The 18,442-nt window shown below is 31.6% G+C and overlaps 1 protein-coding gene across 1 annotated transcript; it reads left to right on the forward strand.

The window, feature by feature from the left end:
• Positions 1–16,289: 16,289 nt before the first annotated feature.
• LOC129304191 (probable WRKY transcription factor 17) lies at positions 16,290–18,097 on the forward strand. Its single transcript, XM_054943877.1, has 3 exons — positions 16,290–17,119; positions 17,467–17,592; positions 17,686–18,097. Exons 1-3 carry the CDS (start codon positions 16,368–16,370, stop codon positions 17,861–17,863), a joined length of 1,056 nt encoding a protein of 351 aa, XP_054799852.1. The 5' UTR covers positions 16,290–16,367; the 3' UTR covers positions 17,864–18,097.
• The last annotated feature ends 345 nt before the right edge of the window (positions 18,098–18,442 follow it).

Below are 18,442 nucleotides of genomic sequence, written 5' to 3' on the forward strand. Positions count from 1 at the left end.
TTCTTCAAATATTTGCCATTTATAGCCCGTCTGTGTGGAATTCCATCGACACTAGCTAACATGTACGTGTTCCCTTTAAGTACTTCATCTACCTTGAACAGTCCTTCTCAATTAGGTAAAAACTTACCAAGTGTCCGGTCTTTAGAACCAGGTGGTAACACCAATTTCCATACGATCTCGCCCGCTTGAAAAGATAGAAGGCTTTAGTAGAACAAGTGTGTAATTTGAGTGAAATGTAAAAATTACATACTAAAACTAAGAATTGAAAAGGGGCTAATGAATGTAAAATATACAAGTCTTGATCGAGTGTTGACTGAATTTCCCTGTTTTTCTTCTTTCTATTTATAGTGTCTGACAGCAAAAGCTTTTTCTTTGAGACTTAGCACGTTTTACTGAAGAATTAAGAATTCTGAGAAACTTACGGTACAGTCTCTCCATTTTGATGAACAGCCAGCTTTATCAAACTACTTAGACGTAGATTTTGACATTCGTATCTTCGTGCCAACGGTCTGATATTTGAAGCTGACGGGATTTCAACATATTTATTTGTTATGAACTTTATTAAGCTTCGAGGTCGGCCTCTTTTATTTATATTAGACCTGACATTTCAATTATTCAGCCCAATTAGCCTCGTGACCTATTTAAATGATGTTTCATATTTAGCCCAAACACACACTAGTAATTAAGCATGGCAATCAAAATTAAAACAAATTTAAATGTTGGTAGGCATTTTAAAGAGATTATGTTTTATTTTTAGCAAAAATATTTTTCATGAAAAAAAGGCCAACATTGCATATATTTCATGCATAAGGAGGCCAAATTATCGATTTTCAACTAAGTTGGCTGGCATTAGCTGATTGTTATGCACAAAAGACCTCTTCTCTCATTGCCTATCTATTAGCCGACTTTCATATCTGGATACTCATACTCCTAGTGTAAAATGCCTAATTTACTCTGTACAATTAACCATAAAGCCGAACACTACTATAGTAACTAGAAATTAACTACCCTAATTGCTTATCATAGTAGAAAAACTTAATTACAATTAAGAAAAGCTAACCATAGTAAGAAAAAAAAACCAGAGTTAAAAGTCTATTATGATTAAAAGAAATTAACGTGTAAGTTTAATTGGACGAGAAAACTAAAATTTGACCTTGTCATGATAAAAAAGATTAATAGTATATGTTTCATATGAAAGAAAGTGTTAAACTTGAAATTAGTAAACTTCACAAATTAATTGGAACCCCAAAGAGTATAAGAGCATGCAGAAGCATGAAAATTCACTTTATAATTAAAAGCATTAAAATTAATATTTTAAAAAATATTTTTTCCAAGAGGAATCAAATTCCTAAACTTTGAAAGCCTTTCGCTCTTTTTTTTTTTATTGAAGCTAGTGCCTTTAAAATGGTAAACAAGAGTGACTACAACTACTTAATAAATAAAAAAAAGCTCTAAATTATATACATGCAAATCAAATCAATAAAAGCAAATGAATAATTGAAATCCAACAAACGTCTATGAAATACCACAATACCATGTCATGTGACATTCTGAATGCATGATCAATAATACTTTATTTTCTTCATATACTGCCAACCGAATTTGTGGAGAAAAAAATATTTTCATCAATTTTTTTTTTTTTTTTGCAAAATGAATTGTTCTAACATTATGCAAACCCTTTAGAACATGACTTTACAGAAAAGTATTCAAACATCTAGCTGAACAGCCAGCCATGAATTCGAAGTCGCTGGTAAAAGTTGACATGAGTATTGCTATTTGTCGGCTTCTGCATTTGAATCTCAAAGCTTTATATATGCCCACTAGAAAATTATTTTATTTGATTAATGATTATATAAGACTACGAGACAATAAAAGACTAAACTTGCTAGAAGTTCCAATGCCTATAAATCTATATTTTTTCCTAATGCAAGGCACACCATGTCTATCATTAGAATTAAAAGTTTAAAACAATAAATTATACACTCACAAACACTGGACGTGATCTGATTTATTTAGACAGTGGACAAAAGGGAGGTGAAATTTCAATTTATCATTAGTTGTTAACTGTTATGTAGCCTTGCATTTCATTGCAGTACAATATAATATAATGGGAACAACGCAACTATTAATTCTTATAATTTTAACGTGTTTTGGTAAAGATCTCTGTAATTTTTTTAGTTGTTTTGGATCCATTTAGTTTATTTTGTTCTCAACATTAATCTTCCTATTTTTTAATATGTCTAAAAAAACGATGAAATAGCACTAATAATATTAAATGTACGGTGACTAACATTATCAATAATTATATTAAGGTGAAATCATGTTTCAACATATTAAAACCTGAACATGAAATAAAACAAAGCAGACAATGTTACTATAATATGCAAATCATAATCCACTCAATATACATTAACAACATTAATGTCATCATCTTTTAAGCATGTTCAAAGGTGAAAGAACTAATGTTACAGAAGGAGTAAAATACAAGAATTTATACCAAAATATATTAAAACTATAAAATCTAATAGTTATGTTGTGCCTTATTAAAATAAAGTAGACTTTTGTAATCGGTTTCTAGTCTGGTTGGTGGGTTTTAATTAAATTTTAAATTTAAATATCACTGAACACGAAGGGTCACTCAAACAATTGACAGAAATTTTTTTCCCTTTTTTTTTTGGGAGTGGAGATTTAGAACAATGGAGGTACTTTTAAGTGACTGTTAGGCTTTGCGCTCAATAAGTGTTGACACTATAACCTTTTCATTAACACTTCAAAATTCATGCTTGACTGAAAATTTATTAGTGAAACGGTGAATTAAAGAGCAGTTTTGTAAGAATGCTTTGCCAAAATGTTTTTTCTTCCTCCAAATCCCACTTTCTTCCAATAACCTCGCCAAAAATTCACATGCTTTGTGTCAAATTCTTTGTCTGTTCTTGATATAAAATCTTCCTCCATTTCTTATGACATTGATAAGCATCGACGTGGCTAGATGCGAGGGATGTATTCACATCTCCAACTAATGAATTATTCATTTTGATTATAAAAAATAATGACAGAATAAAAAGAATAAGCAGGCAAGGGTATCTTTATTTTAGGAGCTAGTAATAACTTGCAAGAAATCCCAATGCCTATAAATCTATCTTTTTTTTTTTTCAATTGCACGGCGCATCATGTTCCTCGATTAAAATAGTAAGCACAATATTGTTAGGTCAATTACCTTGTATTATACATTATTCACATATACATGATGTGCTCTTATCCTGACAGCGGACAAGTGAGAAACGCAATTTGAATTACATTATTAATATTAATATTAATTGTTAATATTAATTGCTATTGCATTACATTATATAATAACAAGGCTACGTACCTTTTTAAAATATACAAGATAGACTTTTGTGATCGAGATTCTATTCTGGTGTGATTTGGGTTTTGAATATTACTAGTTCGAAAGGGTCCAATGAACAGCGCGGAGATTGAGATCGCTGTTTCTTTTAAAAAAATTAGGAACCAAGCTGTTTTAAATAAATGCTAGTGTTTGCCGTGATACGGTGATTAATTAATCTCGCAACTATGCTTTCTAGATGAGGAATCTTTGAATCAAGCATCGTAGCCATTATCTTTGTATCGTCAAGGGCTGAATAAAGTAGGCTAATGATAAGAGAAGAAAATGGCTAAATGAACAATATACTCCTTCCTTTTAATATTATATGGTTAAGAGTGATTTTTTCCTTAAAAAAACCCTCTTATATCTCAATTAGAAAATAAATTATAAAATTTCCTCCATGTGTATACTCGTTTGCTTGACTCAATATTTTTTTTTAAATCTCCATGTATATATTTGGTAGGCTGAAAGAAGGCTGAAAAATAAAAAATCTTAGTTAAACCGGCAAGTGTACATACAAAGAAATTTTTTATTTTAATGTTTAGCTGTGATTTGAGAGAGGATTTTAAAAAAAAAAAATCTAACTGAGCATCATCCAATTGGATGTCATGCATACACACACGTGAGACCGGCAGGACATGTTTCGTTAGGTTTATTAATATTTAAGGGGAAAATGATCTAAAATCAAGTTTTAGACATCAAGCGTTTTTAAGCAAATGTTTTGAGGGCATAATTATTCTTATTACTTGCTGACTGAATATCTAATGCAAATGCCAAGTGTAGTGTTGTGTACATTTTTGTCAAAAAAAAAAAAAGGCTAACAAGCATGTTAATGGCAGGACAAAAACATATTAGGAAAAATGATCCAAAATAAAGTTATGGACACTGCACACCCGGTGTGAATAATTGAAAGAAAAAACGACCTTTAACCTAATATTATAAAGTACTTTTTAAAGCGTATTGTTTAAAAATATGGAGCATATTTTGGTCTTTTAAAGTTCAATTAACAAGATGTTTTTCAAAAATATTTGTACTTAGATATGTAATTAATAAAGTCTTTTTAATTGAGACACCTCATTGAATAAAAGTAATTAATCATGAAAATGATATGAAAATTTAAGACAATTAACTTATTCAATAGAAATTTGATTTAACTGAAAGTACCTCATGTTTGTCCACCAACCAAATCACTGCTGCATATTTATCAAATCGATCAATATTATAAGATTAATGCACAAACCAATGTGTTTAGTTGGATTTTATACAAGGGTTCTTAAGTTACAGGATTTAATTACATAGCAAGTGTGTGAGCTCATACACATTAAAACACACACGCACGCACGCAGATACAAGGTTGAGAAAAGAAATCACAAATCACAGTCACAATATTAGCAAGTTATAGATCCAGGTTAAAGTCGGCAAAAAGAAACCAAGTTTAAAGAACAATCAACAATAAACCACCTGACTTACATTAAAATTCATATTCCTTGGCGCATCACGGTGTACGTTCAGAGAATGATAAAGGGTAAGGGGTGCATTCAAAGAATTGTGACTTACTGGTTCAATGAGCAACCATTTATAATTAGAACTAGTAATTAAAACCTTTAGAGTTAGGTTTGAAAAGACTAAAATTATCTTAAAACTCTTATTTTCAAAGCTTGATCCTCACTTTTAGAGTTGAATAGTCGGCCTTGCAGGCCTTGGCCCTAATATTATTTTTTAATTTAAAATCTTAATAAAAACATTTATAACTTTAAAAAAGATATTACGTATAAAATTAAGTTTACAAAATAAATTTAAGTAAATTCACAATGAATCTATAAAGTTTAAACATTCAAATTCAATATCGTAGCAATGTTATATAAATTATACAATTAATTATGAGTATAAACAATAGCCTTAACATTATTTGAAAGAAAAAAACTTTCAATATTTTATTAAAACATATGAACCAATATTAAAAAATAATTCACTAGCCACAGTAGGGATTAAAATATTAAGAATATCAATAGCCATCATTGAAAGAATTGGAAATTAATCTTAGTTGTTTCTTCACCAATTCAATATATAATTCTTTTAAATTATGAGACTTGGTATTGTTTCATCTAAATAATTCTTTAATTCAAACTTGTCCATAAAAAAAATCATACATGCTTATATAATTATCTTGATAATCCAACATTATAACTTATAAAGGATTAAAGAAATATCACTTAAATACTAATAAAATAAAACAAGATTAAAAATAACAAATTTAATTGACAAAATATTTAAAACATATACAAAAGGCATCATGAAAAGTTATTGTTGTCGTTGATAAGATACTTGAAGCATGACAAGAACTTGAAGTTTTTTTACTTATTTTTTTAAAAAATGATCTGATCTAGGAATTCATTTATACTCTCTAATTTAGTGACATAATCCTAGTTATTTTAAGCTAAAATTCATTTATACCATAAAGGGCACATAGAAAACATATCAACAAGCTTGATAATTAAAAAGTCAATCTTAAATAGATGGAGGGAGCTACAATACTTGTTTGCATCTAAATTGTAAATTTAGATGCCCATGCTCAACTCAATTTAATTAACTTTAAAATAATTAAAGAAAATATTTATAAAACCTTAGCCACTAAGTCAAGGTCATCCACACTCCCCCTATAATGAGTGGCCATGATAGAGAAAGTGCTTTCTAAATTTAAAAAAACTGACAATCATGAGACTTGAGTACCAAGTCACGATCATCTATAAATAGAGGAACCCTCTCTCAACAATCAGGATCAGCATCAACAACTTACCAGTCTCAGACTCCATATTTGCTACTTTATTTTATTTTTCATTTTATCATGCATTTTTAATCTTTATTTTTCCTCGTACGGCCGGCATAGCTCTCCACCTTTTTTTTTAATTAATATATCTCTACTTTCTTGCGTCTACATTAATTTTTTTTACTTTTCATTCTCACATTCGGGTGAACTATGATAAGGAAGCTTAAGTTTTTCACGTTTGAATAGAAGTCAAGTTCTTCCATCCTTTTGAGATCCTGCGTTTCTAATACGCCTCACAACACTAAGCCTTATTGTTTTTTACGAATAATACTAATCTAAAGAATAAATTTATTTAATTTTAAATATTTATAAAAAATAATTAATATTTGTCTTGAGTAAGAATTTTGCCTCCGCTATCTAATTTTTATGGGGCCTAATTGTCTAAACTTAAAACTCACCAAAATAATTAAACAATGCAAAGTCACATGCTTATTTGTTAAAATTACTCCCACAGTTTTATCACAAGTGTGTCAAACATATATCGGGTAAAAAAATCACATGTATAAAATGGTTCAAACAAGATTTTTTTTTTCATGAAGATTTAAAAAAATACTTTTGACAAATGATGACGAATCTAATGATTCTTGATTGGGTTCACATTGACGATGGCTCGATCAAGTTCAAATCGAAACTCATTCTAATTGGCAAATCTCTTAACTAGTAACACGTGGTATATTTTACAACAACTGATAGACGAAGATTTTCTTTTTACCTTTTTATTTTTCATTTTTTTTCCTGAACAGCTAGAGTCGAAGACTTTGAAGGAAGAAAACTGCTAGCTTGTGGAATAATAACATTGTTTTTTTTTTAATAAAAAGGTGAAATGATAAAATTAAATTCAATAAAAATTACAGTTCAGAAATCAGCAAAGAAAAAACAAAGAAGGAAGAAGAAAGAGGAATCCAGCAATGACTTTCATTGCTCCGAAACCAAATTGAAAGAGTGGAGCATGCGTCGAATATCGTGGAGAATAGCACACTTCCTGATGAAACTATGATAACAATAACTCTTCATTATGCATGAAATTCCTCAATCCTCCCAAACCTCAATCCTTCTGTGCCAGATTTCTCATGACACCAATTTATATGCCAAGGTGAAAGGCTATTATCAGCTGCTTTGCCTGTTCCTTTTTTGCCCCCCTTTAATTGATCTTACGGGACTAATTAACTGTGCTTTGAAAATTCTTAAGCCCTCGTTATAATTATGATTAAACTTTTCCTTGGAAAGATTAAATTCATTCTTCTCGAACACATTACACATGTTAGGGCTAAACAGAAGTCTTTCAGTCCTGTTCGACCAAATCTAATATGAGAAGGGTCGGTCTTGTTGAAAACTGGTCCTTCATGACTGAAAAGACTAGAATAATTTTTTGAGTTGGACTGGACACGACACTAGATATCTAGACTACTTGGTCCAGTCTGATCCTATTAAATTTATTTAATGTGATTATAATTAATGTACTAATTATTTATAATAATAAGTTAAGACTAATAATAATTTAATAAGTTTAGTCTCCCACACAATCGCATGCTCAGATTGATAATTTAATAATTTGGATCACTTGGACTGTAACTAAAATATTTTCTTTCTTGCTGTTGGAAATTATTATAGATTTAAAATGATTTTAAGTGTTTTATTATCTTAATTGAGTTTATTAGGTTTAAATATATTATTGCCTCTCATAAAGGAAAAGGAGGGGAAAAAGCTAAGTGTATTGGACTAATAGAGTCAGTTTCCTAATTTTATGAATCAAGTTTGATTCTGTTAATCTTCAAATTTTCATTGAACCAGATTAGATTACGAATTGTCTAACCCAATCTTTTTTATAACAGAGATTAGATTTTGAATTAAGCCAAAATCCAATCCTTTCTAGTCTTTTGTGAAGCCCAAACACATGTCATTATAGGAGGACAAAAGGACCATCAATATTTTATTAGCAAACTGATGGACATAGTTCGTCGAGAGCTGTAAGAAACTAAGGTTGACGAATAACTTTATTAATAACAAGTTGAGTTGCTGAGGTAATTAACATAGAGTGTGTTTGGATAACATCCCAACCTAGGTTGGGATGTTTCAAACCTTAGTTAAGATGTTAAAAGCTAAAAATTCTTATTTGGACTAAAAAAAATAGTAACTAAAGTTTGGATTTGAATGAGCATTTTTCATAAAGCTGACAATCCTAGCTTTTATATTGCTGTGTTGAGTAGGGTGGAAGATGTTAGGAAGCATTTCATGACTTCTCTCTCTTCATTATCTCCTAGCCAATCCTCCCCTTGCTCTGCTTAACCTTCGAACGGTCAAGGTTCATTGTAATATCTTCACCTTGTTCTCCTTTACTCCACTGGATCTAATTAGAGATCTCGCCGTCACCACTACCACTCGATAGCAAACGCATGTGTTGCTCATGTTATTTCTTACTTACCGTCATCCCTTCTTCTTGCATCAAGAGTGTCCTTGCTTTGAGAGTGTGGTCGTTGTCTTTGATTATGCTCCTAACCAATTTGCATTTCTCTGCCTTTAGTAGTCGTCATTTGCCTACAAGTTCACATATATGTATTAAGAGAAGTTTCAAAATCAAATAAGATTGTTGCTGACTTGTATTGTATGATTTAACAAGTTTCTAGAACCAGGTAGTTTGGGGAAGGGAGATGCAAGCATCCCTGAAAGTGATGCCAAAAGGGTTTGATTTTGAATGCTAAGTTTTCAACAGATGAGAAGAATGAGTTGTGTAGCTCTGCTTCTCACACTAGTCCATGAGAGTCATCATGTGCTGTAAGTAATAATATTTAGCTTTTGATGATAAACCATGATGGTTGTAAATTGAAATCGTGGTTTGATGAATGCTATTTATAGTTACTAATCTTCATTTCAACATTTTCTTAAGATGTTGTGTTTTGCTAGGCCTTTGCATTGGACTTCTTGAAGGCATGCATGACCAATTAGCCTTGAATCCATTGGCACGAGTTTTTGAAACTCTCATCCATTTATAATCATCTTTTTCTAGTTTTGCAAATGCTATGCTTTATGGCTGATGGTATGCTAGATTATTAAGCATAGAATATCTATGTTAATAGATTTATTTAGTATTTACTATTTAATTATAATTATGGTTGTTATAATTATATATTTGTATTTATTAACTATTAGTAATATAAAAAATAAAATTGATTAAATTAATCTTATCAAGTTTATTGAGTAAATTTTTATGATGCAAGTATTTGATGATGCCATATCAACTCTTTCGATGAATTTTTCATGTCCAAGTATATTTTATTAAACTCATTATATTTATTATTTTAGATTTTCATAATTGAATATTTTAAATTTTATCATTTAATTATAACTTTTTAGACATTAACATTTTTTCTTATTAATTGTGATTTTAAGTTTACTATTTTTTTACTTATTAATTAGTCAAAAAAATTCATGTTTATTTTTGTAATTAAATATCTCAACTAACTTTTGAATCAAATCGTCCAAATAAATATCAATTTATCTAACTGACTTCTAAAAAAAGATGTCCAAATATAAATCACATTACTGACTTTTTTCCTAATTTCAGTTTATTAAAGTTGAATCCCAACCTCAGTTACATATTTTTTAATCCAAACACACCCATACACTCACGTGTGTGTGCTATGATTTTTATAGTTTTTTGACCAAATAATTATCTGTTTGTTCAACTAAGCTAATTGCTTAATTATTTGATACACTAAGCTCATTGTTGCCTGAAATTAGCAAATTGATTGATCACTACATCTACTAATTTAAGCAAATTATGAGACATGAGACTTTCATTAAGGCAAATTGTCACCGATAGGATTCGAACAATTAAAAGTTTAGATTTTTATTAAGAGAGTGCTTATATTTAATACATGACCATATTAGATTGCATAGTTACTACACGTCATATAAATTACTTGTGTTATTAAAAGAGGTTATATGAGTATCTCTGAAATAATATCTCAATAATGTTGAGGTATAAATCTCGCTGATAGCAAAAACTAAGAGAACTATGCTACTAAATGGAACTTGTTAATACTTACTTCTATAGTCTTATTTATAAGGTAAATAAAGAAAAAAAAATGAATCCTATTTATAGGACAATTGTCTATTCTTAATGTTCATATTTACATTTTTTTCCTTTATTAAATATCTTGAACAAAAAAACTACTAACGAGATTTAAGAATAGTTATTAGAGGTAAAGGTGAAAATTTGTTAAATTTGTTTAATTTTTTTTAATTTTGGTGAAACATGCTAAAAGTAACTTATAAATAGGATTGAAGAAAATACACTACAATTAGTTGAAATTATTGAATATTAGATTATTGTTATATTTAACATAAACACTTTTATGAATTATTTATTTTGGGTGGGCAAATTGATTTGCTATTCGCTTTGCTTCAAAAATATATATATAAGAAATTTTTTAATAAATTACCGGAGAAAAAATGACAATGATTATGATAGTCATACACAAAAATAATCATCAACAGGGGCATGCGCTTCCATATTTATCAATACCTCCTTTCGGCACAGTATAAATAAAGATGAATCATGGGAAGTTACAGTTTGTGATTAAATAATTAAATAATTTTATTTTTATCTTAAAAAATAAAATAATTAATTAATTGTATATTTTTCTATCATTATTATAATATTAATTATGATATTATTAAAAATAAAATTAAAAAATTAGTGTATTTTTATATAAATTTAACAAAATAAAATTTTTTATTAATATATAAAATTTAATTAAAAATATTTTATACATAAGGATGGGGAGAGTACACGAAATTTTTAATTAAAGGTTTCCACACTAATAACAAGCAATATTTATCGCATCCGCCTAATAATTAAAGTTCGGATTCCACGTGGCGGATCGGCATGGGCTCCTGTGCGTTGAGGTTCTCGAAATTACACAGGAGCTGGAGTCAACTCTTTCTATAAATAAGGGCCGTGGGATTTCTCGAATCGAATCCTACAGAGCAGAAAGCTTCCTCCGAGTCTCACCGGCTAGAGCCGGTGTTGATGGTGGGTCCATTAGTTAAAGCCGGAGAATAAATAAAAGATTAAAAAAGGGGGGGAAGCAGTCGGGTCAACAGCTTGAGATTAAAGAAACAGAGGACTCGTTCTCCATGTGATCCCCACTTTTGGTTTTGGTCAGCTTTCTTTTTGCATTTTTCCCCACTTTCTTTTATTCAATTATTTTCTCACAACGTTCCTCTTTTTTTAGCCTTCTCATTAATGCCGGTGTAATAACGCCAGTTTCATAAGGCTATAATCATTCATGATTATCAATAAATTATCGCAAAGACCTCGTCTAGTGTTTCACATAGTTGACCCTGCTCTATTCTTGCTTGGACATCAACCGGCTTTTCTACCCAAATACTCCCTCTGACCCTATTCAAAGAGTAAAAAGAAAATAATTTTTAAATTTTATTTATAAATTATGATATTAAATTTTTATCATAAATTTTTTTAATCTCAATTAAATATTAAAAAAATATATTATTAAAATATACATATTTAATAGGAGTAAAGTTAAAAACTTATTAAATTTTAATACAGAGTTAATAAATTTTAAAGTTTTTCTTAGTACTGATAAAATATGTTAGAAGTAACTTATAAATAGGATTAAAAAAGCACTATACTAAAAATCATTTAAACCAAGAATGAGTTTTTATTTGTAAAAAAACTCATTTAGATCAGGAATAATTTTACAGTCAAAAATTATTTTTTTAGTGAAAAGTGAAATCACAAGTTCACCTTTTTCTAGCAAATAAGACATAATATTTCCTATTCTATTTTCTTTCAGCCTACTCTATCAAGAGCTGAGTTACCTCGTCCACAAATTTCTTGAGGTAGTCCGAGTGAGTGACATGGTGGCTACTTATATACCTAACCACCAATTGAAAAAAAAATGTAGAGGAACAAGAAAGCATTAAAATTTTAGTTGATCTTATTATATGCTAGTCTCATCATTATCATTACCCCTTTTCACTTTTTTCAATCTTATTCAATTTGAGTTTCATTACATGCCACTCTCGTCATCATTCATTTTTAATTCACCCACTCCTACTCAACTTGGATTGTTCATATCTTTACTTGATAATTCTATACTTTTTTTACTTGAATATAACACTTTTACTTTTGAACGATCAAAATAGTGCAAGATCATTAAGTAAAGACATGAACAATCCAAATACTCCAATGTTCAATAAGATTGATCAAAATTTTGAGGCTTGTGTTTATCTATATTTTCATTTTCAATTGGTAATTAAGTAAATAAGTAGCCACCACATCGCTTGCCTGATCTATCTTTAAAAATTTGTGGATAAGGCAACTCAATTCATGACGGAGTAGGTTAGGAAAAAGTAAAATAAAGAATATTTTGTATTGTCAGTCAGAAAAAATTGAATTCATTAATTGAGTAAACAATTTCACTTTTCATTAAAAAAATTTGACTATAAAATTACTCTTGATTTGGACAAGTTATTTACAAATATAAAAATGTTCCCAATTTGAATGATTTTTGGTATAGTACCTCGATAAATACTTTCCATGGTGCAACGTTTAGATAATTATTTTACTATTTATAGTATACACGTAAAAAAGCAAACATCAACCTCTTAACTACAGTTAATGATATGGTTGCAAGTTAGGTTGGTAAAAAAAATAGCTTGTTTACATGTGAACCTATTTTGGCCTGCAACGTATAACCTAAACCCACAACAATCTAATTCACGGGTTGGCAAGTTAGTTACATTTTATTATTTTAATGCTCCTTGATAAGCAAACACTATATTTGATAGGTTCATACGTTAGACATTGAAGAATAGTAGCTTGGAGATTTCAGTGTTTACTTGATCTCCTACACATAGTATCATGCATAAGTTATAGGTGGTTAGGAATCTAATACTTTACAAAGTAGTTCAATTATACTTCGTCCTATTCTATCAAAACATTCTTTTTTTATGATTTAATATTTTATAAAATTACTATCATAATTTGTATTAAAATGTCTAAATAAATTTAAATTGTTAAAATTTGATCTGCTTAATTTAATTAAGAATGTAAACTATTATTGAAATATTCTATAAAGTGATTTTACTTTTCCAAATGCTCATCATAGTTTTAAATTATTCAAATAAAATGTCAACACTATAATTTTATTTGTATATTTTTATGTGAATTTATAGTAAAAATTTTACAAAACATTAAATCAGAGAGTGGTTAAAAATTTGGATCGCAAGATAATAAAAGAAGAAGAAAAAAAATTATTTATACATTCATTATTCAGCTATTATAAAGACGTGAAATTATCATCTTCAGTCACTAATAATAGTGTTGGAAGTGCATTAAGTTCTAGTATGCCCACGTGGTAGTCGTCATACCTAAACTTCTTATTACATTTGTTTGCGATAAAGTAGATATTTATTTTAAATTATGTTAATGTATTTTAAATTTAAGCAGTGTTTTTTTAAGGATTTAGATGGATTTTTATTCTTATTTGGATAATTAGGTCATGTTTGATACATTAGAATTGGGTCCAAGAGAAATGAAATTGGAATTGGAATCATGCTTTCAATTGTTTGGTATGCATGAATCTAATTCCTTATGGATTCTAATTCTATCAAAATACCTAAAATTCAATTCTATCTCTATCATGATGGAATTGCCACAATTTCATGAATTGTCATAAGTGCCCCATATACACACTCCATCATGATGGCTAAGTTTTTTTTTTTTTTATAAGGACATTTTGGTCTTTATCTATTTTAAATACATATATTTATTAATATTATATTCAGATTTCATCTTCATGCCAAACATACATTTATAACTTAATTCTATTCTGATTCCAATTTCGATTCCAATTCCAATTCCGATTTTGATTTCATCAAAAACTCTTCCATCATACCAAACGAGGCCTTAGTTGTTAAGGGGAAAATATGATTTTTTTACGGTTAAAAATTAATAAAAAGAGGTCAATTTATAATTTTAAAAATTAAAAAAATGTAAAAAAATATGTTTTACTGGTTGGTTAGCCAACCAACTCACAACATGTTAGGCTACGAGTTATACCAACCTGCACCATTAAGCTCATAACTTATGAGGTAGCCCATATCATCAATTCTACTTTTGACTATATTATTGAATGATGTAAATATAGATAAAATTGAACTAATATGAGTTCAATGCTGTAAACATAAAATTCATTTAACATAGAAAGATATTTATCCAAACACTAGCCTACCAAATATCCATGCATATTGGCTAACGCATAGTGTTACTTAGATTACCAACAATGCATTGTTACAAGACCTGCTCCTGAGTGTTATGAACTTAGATTTATTTACAAGGACATGGGTTAATCATCTTCTTGTTCTTTTTTTTTTTGGCAATAAACACGAAACATCATTGAAATCTTTAGGGTTTACAAAGACAAATCAACTTCAATGAACAAAACAAAAATAAGAGAAATAACACGACAAGAAGACCCTAAACTGAACATAAAAAGAAAAGAAACGATACAATGAGGATCATCCTAAAGTTTAGAACGAAACTATAAAACAAAAACGTCACTATTATTATGAAAACTTCAAAAGATTCAAAGTTGGATTAGAAAATAGGATGTGGTTCATAGAATCATCCTAACAATTTTATTTTTATGTGAACAATAATTGCCACCCATTTAGTGAAATTATTACTCTCATACATTATATTCTATGTAAAGAAAACCAAAACTACCAGCAATAACAATAAACTAGTTATTAGCATCACAAAAAAATACCCCTATCTTTGCGAGCTTCTGCCTTCATTAGTAATTGAAAAAAAAAAAAAAAACCAACCATATAAGTTTCTTGCCAGGAAAACAAAAATTATGAAAACCCCTAGAAACGCAACCACGAAAATTTTATATCAGGAATGTGGCGAGTATTCGGTTTTTAACTTTTTATAATTAATACTTACCAAATATAAATTTCTTATAGGCACGAACAGTTGACAAGAGGGAAATAAAAATATGTTGGCCAAAAATTTCCAAAACCATGTGCTGTAAAAAGATTTTTTTAAAAAAAAAATTAGGCGTACCTAATTTCTGTTCCCATGGATGTATGAAGAGCGCCGCTGCTAGATGAATTTGACCATTTTTGTATATGTGATCTAATCTTGAGATTTTAACTAATTATAAAATTCGCAATGTTCTTAATGCATATGAGCGAGCGAGGATTAGGATTTTGAGGACAGCTCTGCAAATCTTTGAATTTTAGATCCCGATTTAATAAAAAACGTCAAATAAAAACAAATATAAAGGGGGTTAAATTATTGAAATGAAGTCAACACGATGGATAACTCCTCCCTTATGAAACGCAGAGTCTGTTAAACACTCATTGTGCATGATTCAAATACACGCATTTCCCAATCCTGAAAGCCTTGACGCAAATAGTCTAATACAATGTCACTGTTCAACGTAAACGCTTGAAACTTCTAACACTATAATTCAAACGCTAGTATTTACTTATTTATTGACAAATTTGACACTTTTACCCAGTCTAACTTTCAAATTATTGTTTGCGTGGATGGATGCTTGAAAAATAAAATATATTTACCCATGAGAAAAAGACAAGCATAACCTTCATTTTAATATTTTCCTTCATTTCAAAAAAAGAAAAGAAAAAGAAAAGGACAAACATAACCTTCGCATTCTAACTTTAAGAAAGAAACGATCGAAATATTAAAATTCAAGTCTTGCTAAAGAAAAAGATATTAAAATCACAAAACTCTAGAAAAGTATAACTATTACTCTAAAAAGAAAAAGTCCAACTCGAGTCTGGCTCCAGTTTGATTTTCAACAGTCAACAGTAAAAGAGAACGCACATTTTTTATCACCCTGTTCTCACCTTACCACATCACAATCCCCACACCGTTTCCAACACATCTCATCCGTCAGATCAGAAAACCCCATTTCGTATTCTCTCCCCTCTACCCGGTCGTCCGGTTACCTCTCGACCCTTATATCTCCCCCTTGGCCACAACGACCTCATTCTTTCTTTCTTCTAACCTATCTCTGCAATTCCCATGGCGATTTGAGTTTCGATCGCTGATTTCACTCATCTCTCTTCCCTCTATTCCCCTTGCGAAGCACAGAAATGGCGGTGGAGCTGATGGGGTTTCCGAAAATGGACGAGCAGACGGCAATTCAGGAGGCTGCATCGGAGGGATTGAAGGGCATGGAGAATCTAATCCGTCTTCTCAACCACAAGCCCAATCTCGTAGACTGCTCTGATCTCACCGATGTTACTGTTTCTAAGTTCAAGAAACTCATTTCTCTTCTAAATCGCACCGGCCATGCCCGGTTCAGAAGAGCACCGATTCTCTCCTCTTCCAGCTCGTGTCCCCTTTCTACTCCAAAGTTGCCGACGCCATCATCCACTGCGCCCTCGTCGGCCAACATTTCCACACCGCAAATTCCGAATCTATCACCGGCGCAGTTCGCCTCTCCGGCGCCTATCGTAAATCCAGTAACCGTGCATCAGGCTCCGATCAACAACAGCACTGCTCCATCCGGTTTCGTTCCGGCTCAGTCACAGTCTCTGACTCTCGATTTCACAAAACCTAATATATTGAGCTCCAACACGAAGTCTCTAGAGCTCGAGTTCTCTAAGGAAACCTTCAGCGTGTCTTCAAACTCATCGTTCATGTCGTCGGCCATCACCGGCGACGGTAGCGTATCGAACGGCAAACAAGGATCGTCGATCTTCCTTACACCGGCGGCACCAACGGTCTCAGGCAGCGGGAGGCCACCCCTCTCGACCGTACCGACGAAGAAGAGATGCCACGACCACCGCGAGCACTCCGATGACCTCTCCGGCTCCAGCAAGTGCCACTGCGCAAAGAGAAGGTACACCACGAAATCACCCTCTAACCTCTTTAAAATGTAAAGCGAGTCGACTCGGCAAAGCGGTCTCGTAGTCAACGATTCCGGTGGTGGTGCAGTTGAGGCACAACCAGCCACAGACGCACCACGCGCGTGATGGCGACAAATTATAGTACCGCTTTTGTCCCCGAGCGAATTTTTAGAAATTTTGTCTGAAAACATCGAGAAGTTCAAGCTTACCCCGAAATGAATATCGCTCCTGTCTTTATCTGGTCACTTGTTTTGACTGTTGACCTTGCAAATATTATTGCACCGGCACGCGTTATCAATATCGGCCCTTTACGACAGTTGTGTTTTTCAATTTCCTTCAGGAAGAATCGGACGAAGAAGGTGGTGAGAGTGCCGGCGATTAGTTCGAAGATTGCCGATATTCCGCCGGACGAGTACTCGTGGAGGAAGTACGGTCAGAAGCCGATCAAGGGGTCGCCATATCCAAGGTGAGCAAATCGAGTCCGTTGAGCGGGGTGTCAAGTGTTGTTAATGGGGTGTTTTTTTATGTTGTCTAAGGTTGATTTGGACTGTTGAAACAGGGGTTACTATAAGTGCAGCACGGTGAGAGGGTGTCCGGCGAGGAAGCACGTGGAGAGGGCCCCAGATGATCCGGCGATGCTGATCGTAACCTACGAGGGGGAGCACCGTCACGCGTTGCAGGCCGCGATGCAGGATAACGGAGCCGGGGGTGTTGGGTTAGTCTTCCAGTCAACGTGAGAATGGTGGAATTGGGGAAAAGGAGGAAGAAGAAAAAGAAAAAAGAAAAATGAAGGGATGTTTTGGTTGTGATATTTTTGTAATATGAAGGGAGTTGCCGGGGTTGAATTGTAAATCTGGTCTTGGATGGAAAGGATCATATAATATTACAATTACAATTTCCCACACCCAACTGAGGAGATTTTTGTTATTATTAAAAAAAAAAAAGGTAAGTGAGAGAGAGCGACTTTTATATTTATGATTGTTGACTGAGGATCCAATGAGATGGTCAAAGGAGTGGAGGAAGGCCAATGAAATGCTTTGAAATTGGTTGCCCCGGGGATCCAAAGGTGGGAGCATCCCTTAAAATATATGCCACTTGGCAGAGCCTTCTGCCACCACGTCTCTTCTTGATTCATTTCCCTGGGGGAGTTGGCTCTCAGCCCTCAGCCACCCATATATAATAAGTCTTTATTTTTAATTAGATTTTGAGTTTTTTTGCTCAAAAAAAAAAGGGAACATTAGATTTTGAGTTTTGACCCTACAGTTCCATGATATTTCCTGGGAAAGCAACCAGTGTATCCATTTAGATGCTCCATT

The sequence above is a fragment of the Prosopis cineraria genome, unplaced genomic scaffold, assembly GCF_029017545.1.
Source record: "Prosopis cineraria cultivar Desert tree isolate PC_DT_omini unplaced genomic scaffold, ASM2901754v1 PC2, whole genome shotgun sequence".
Taxonomy (NCBI): Eukaryota; Viridiplantae; Streptophyta; class Magnoliopsida; order Fabales; family Fabaceae; genus Prosopis; species Prosopis cineraria.

Bases quoted from the DNA above. Each gene is read 5' to 3' on its own strand.
- LOC129304191 (XM_054943877.1), top strand. From the start codon at position 16,368: ATGGCGGTGGAGCTGATGGGGTTTCCGAAAATGGACGAGCAGACGGCA. The intron at 17,120-17,466 runs GTACACCACGAA...AATTTCCTTCAG, and splicing joins TGCCACTGCGCAAAGAGAAG to GAAGAATCGGACGAAGAAGG. The intron at 17,593-17,685 runs GTGAGCAAATCG...CTGTTGAAACAG, and splicing joins AAGGGGTCGCCATATCCAAG to GGGTTACTATAAGTGCAGCA.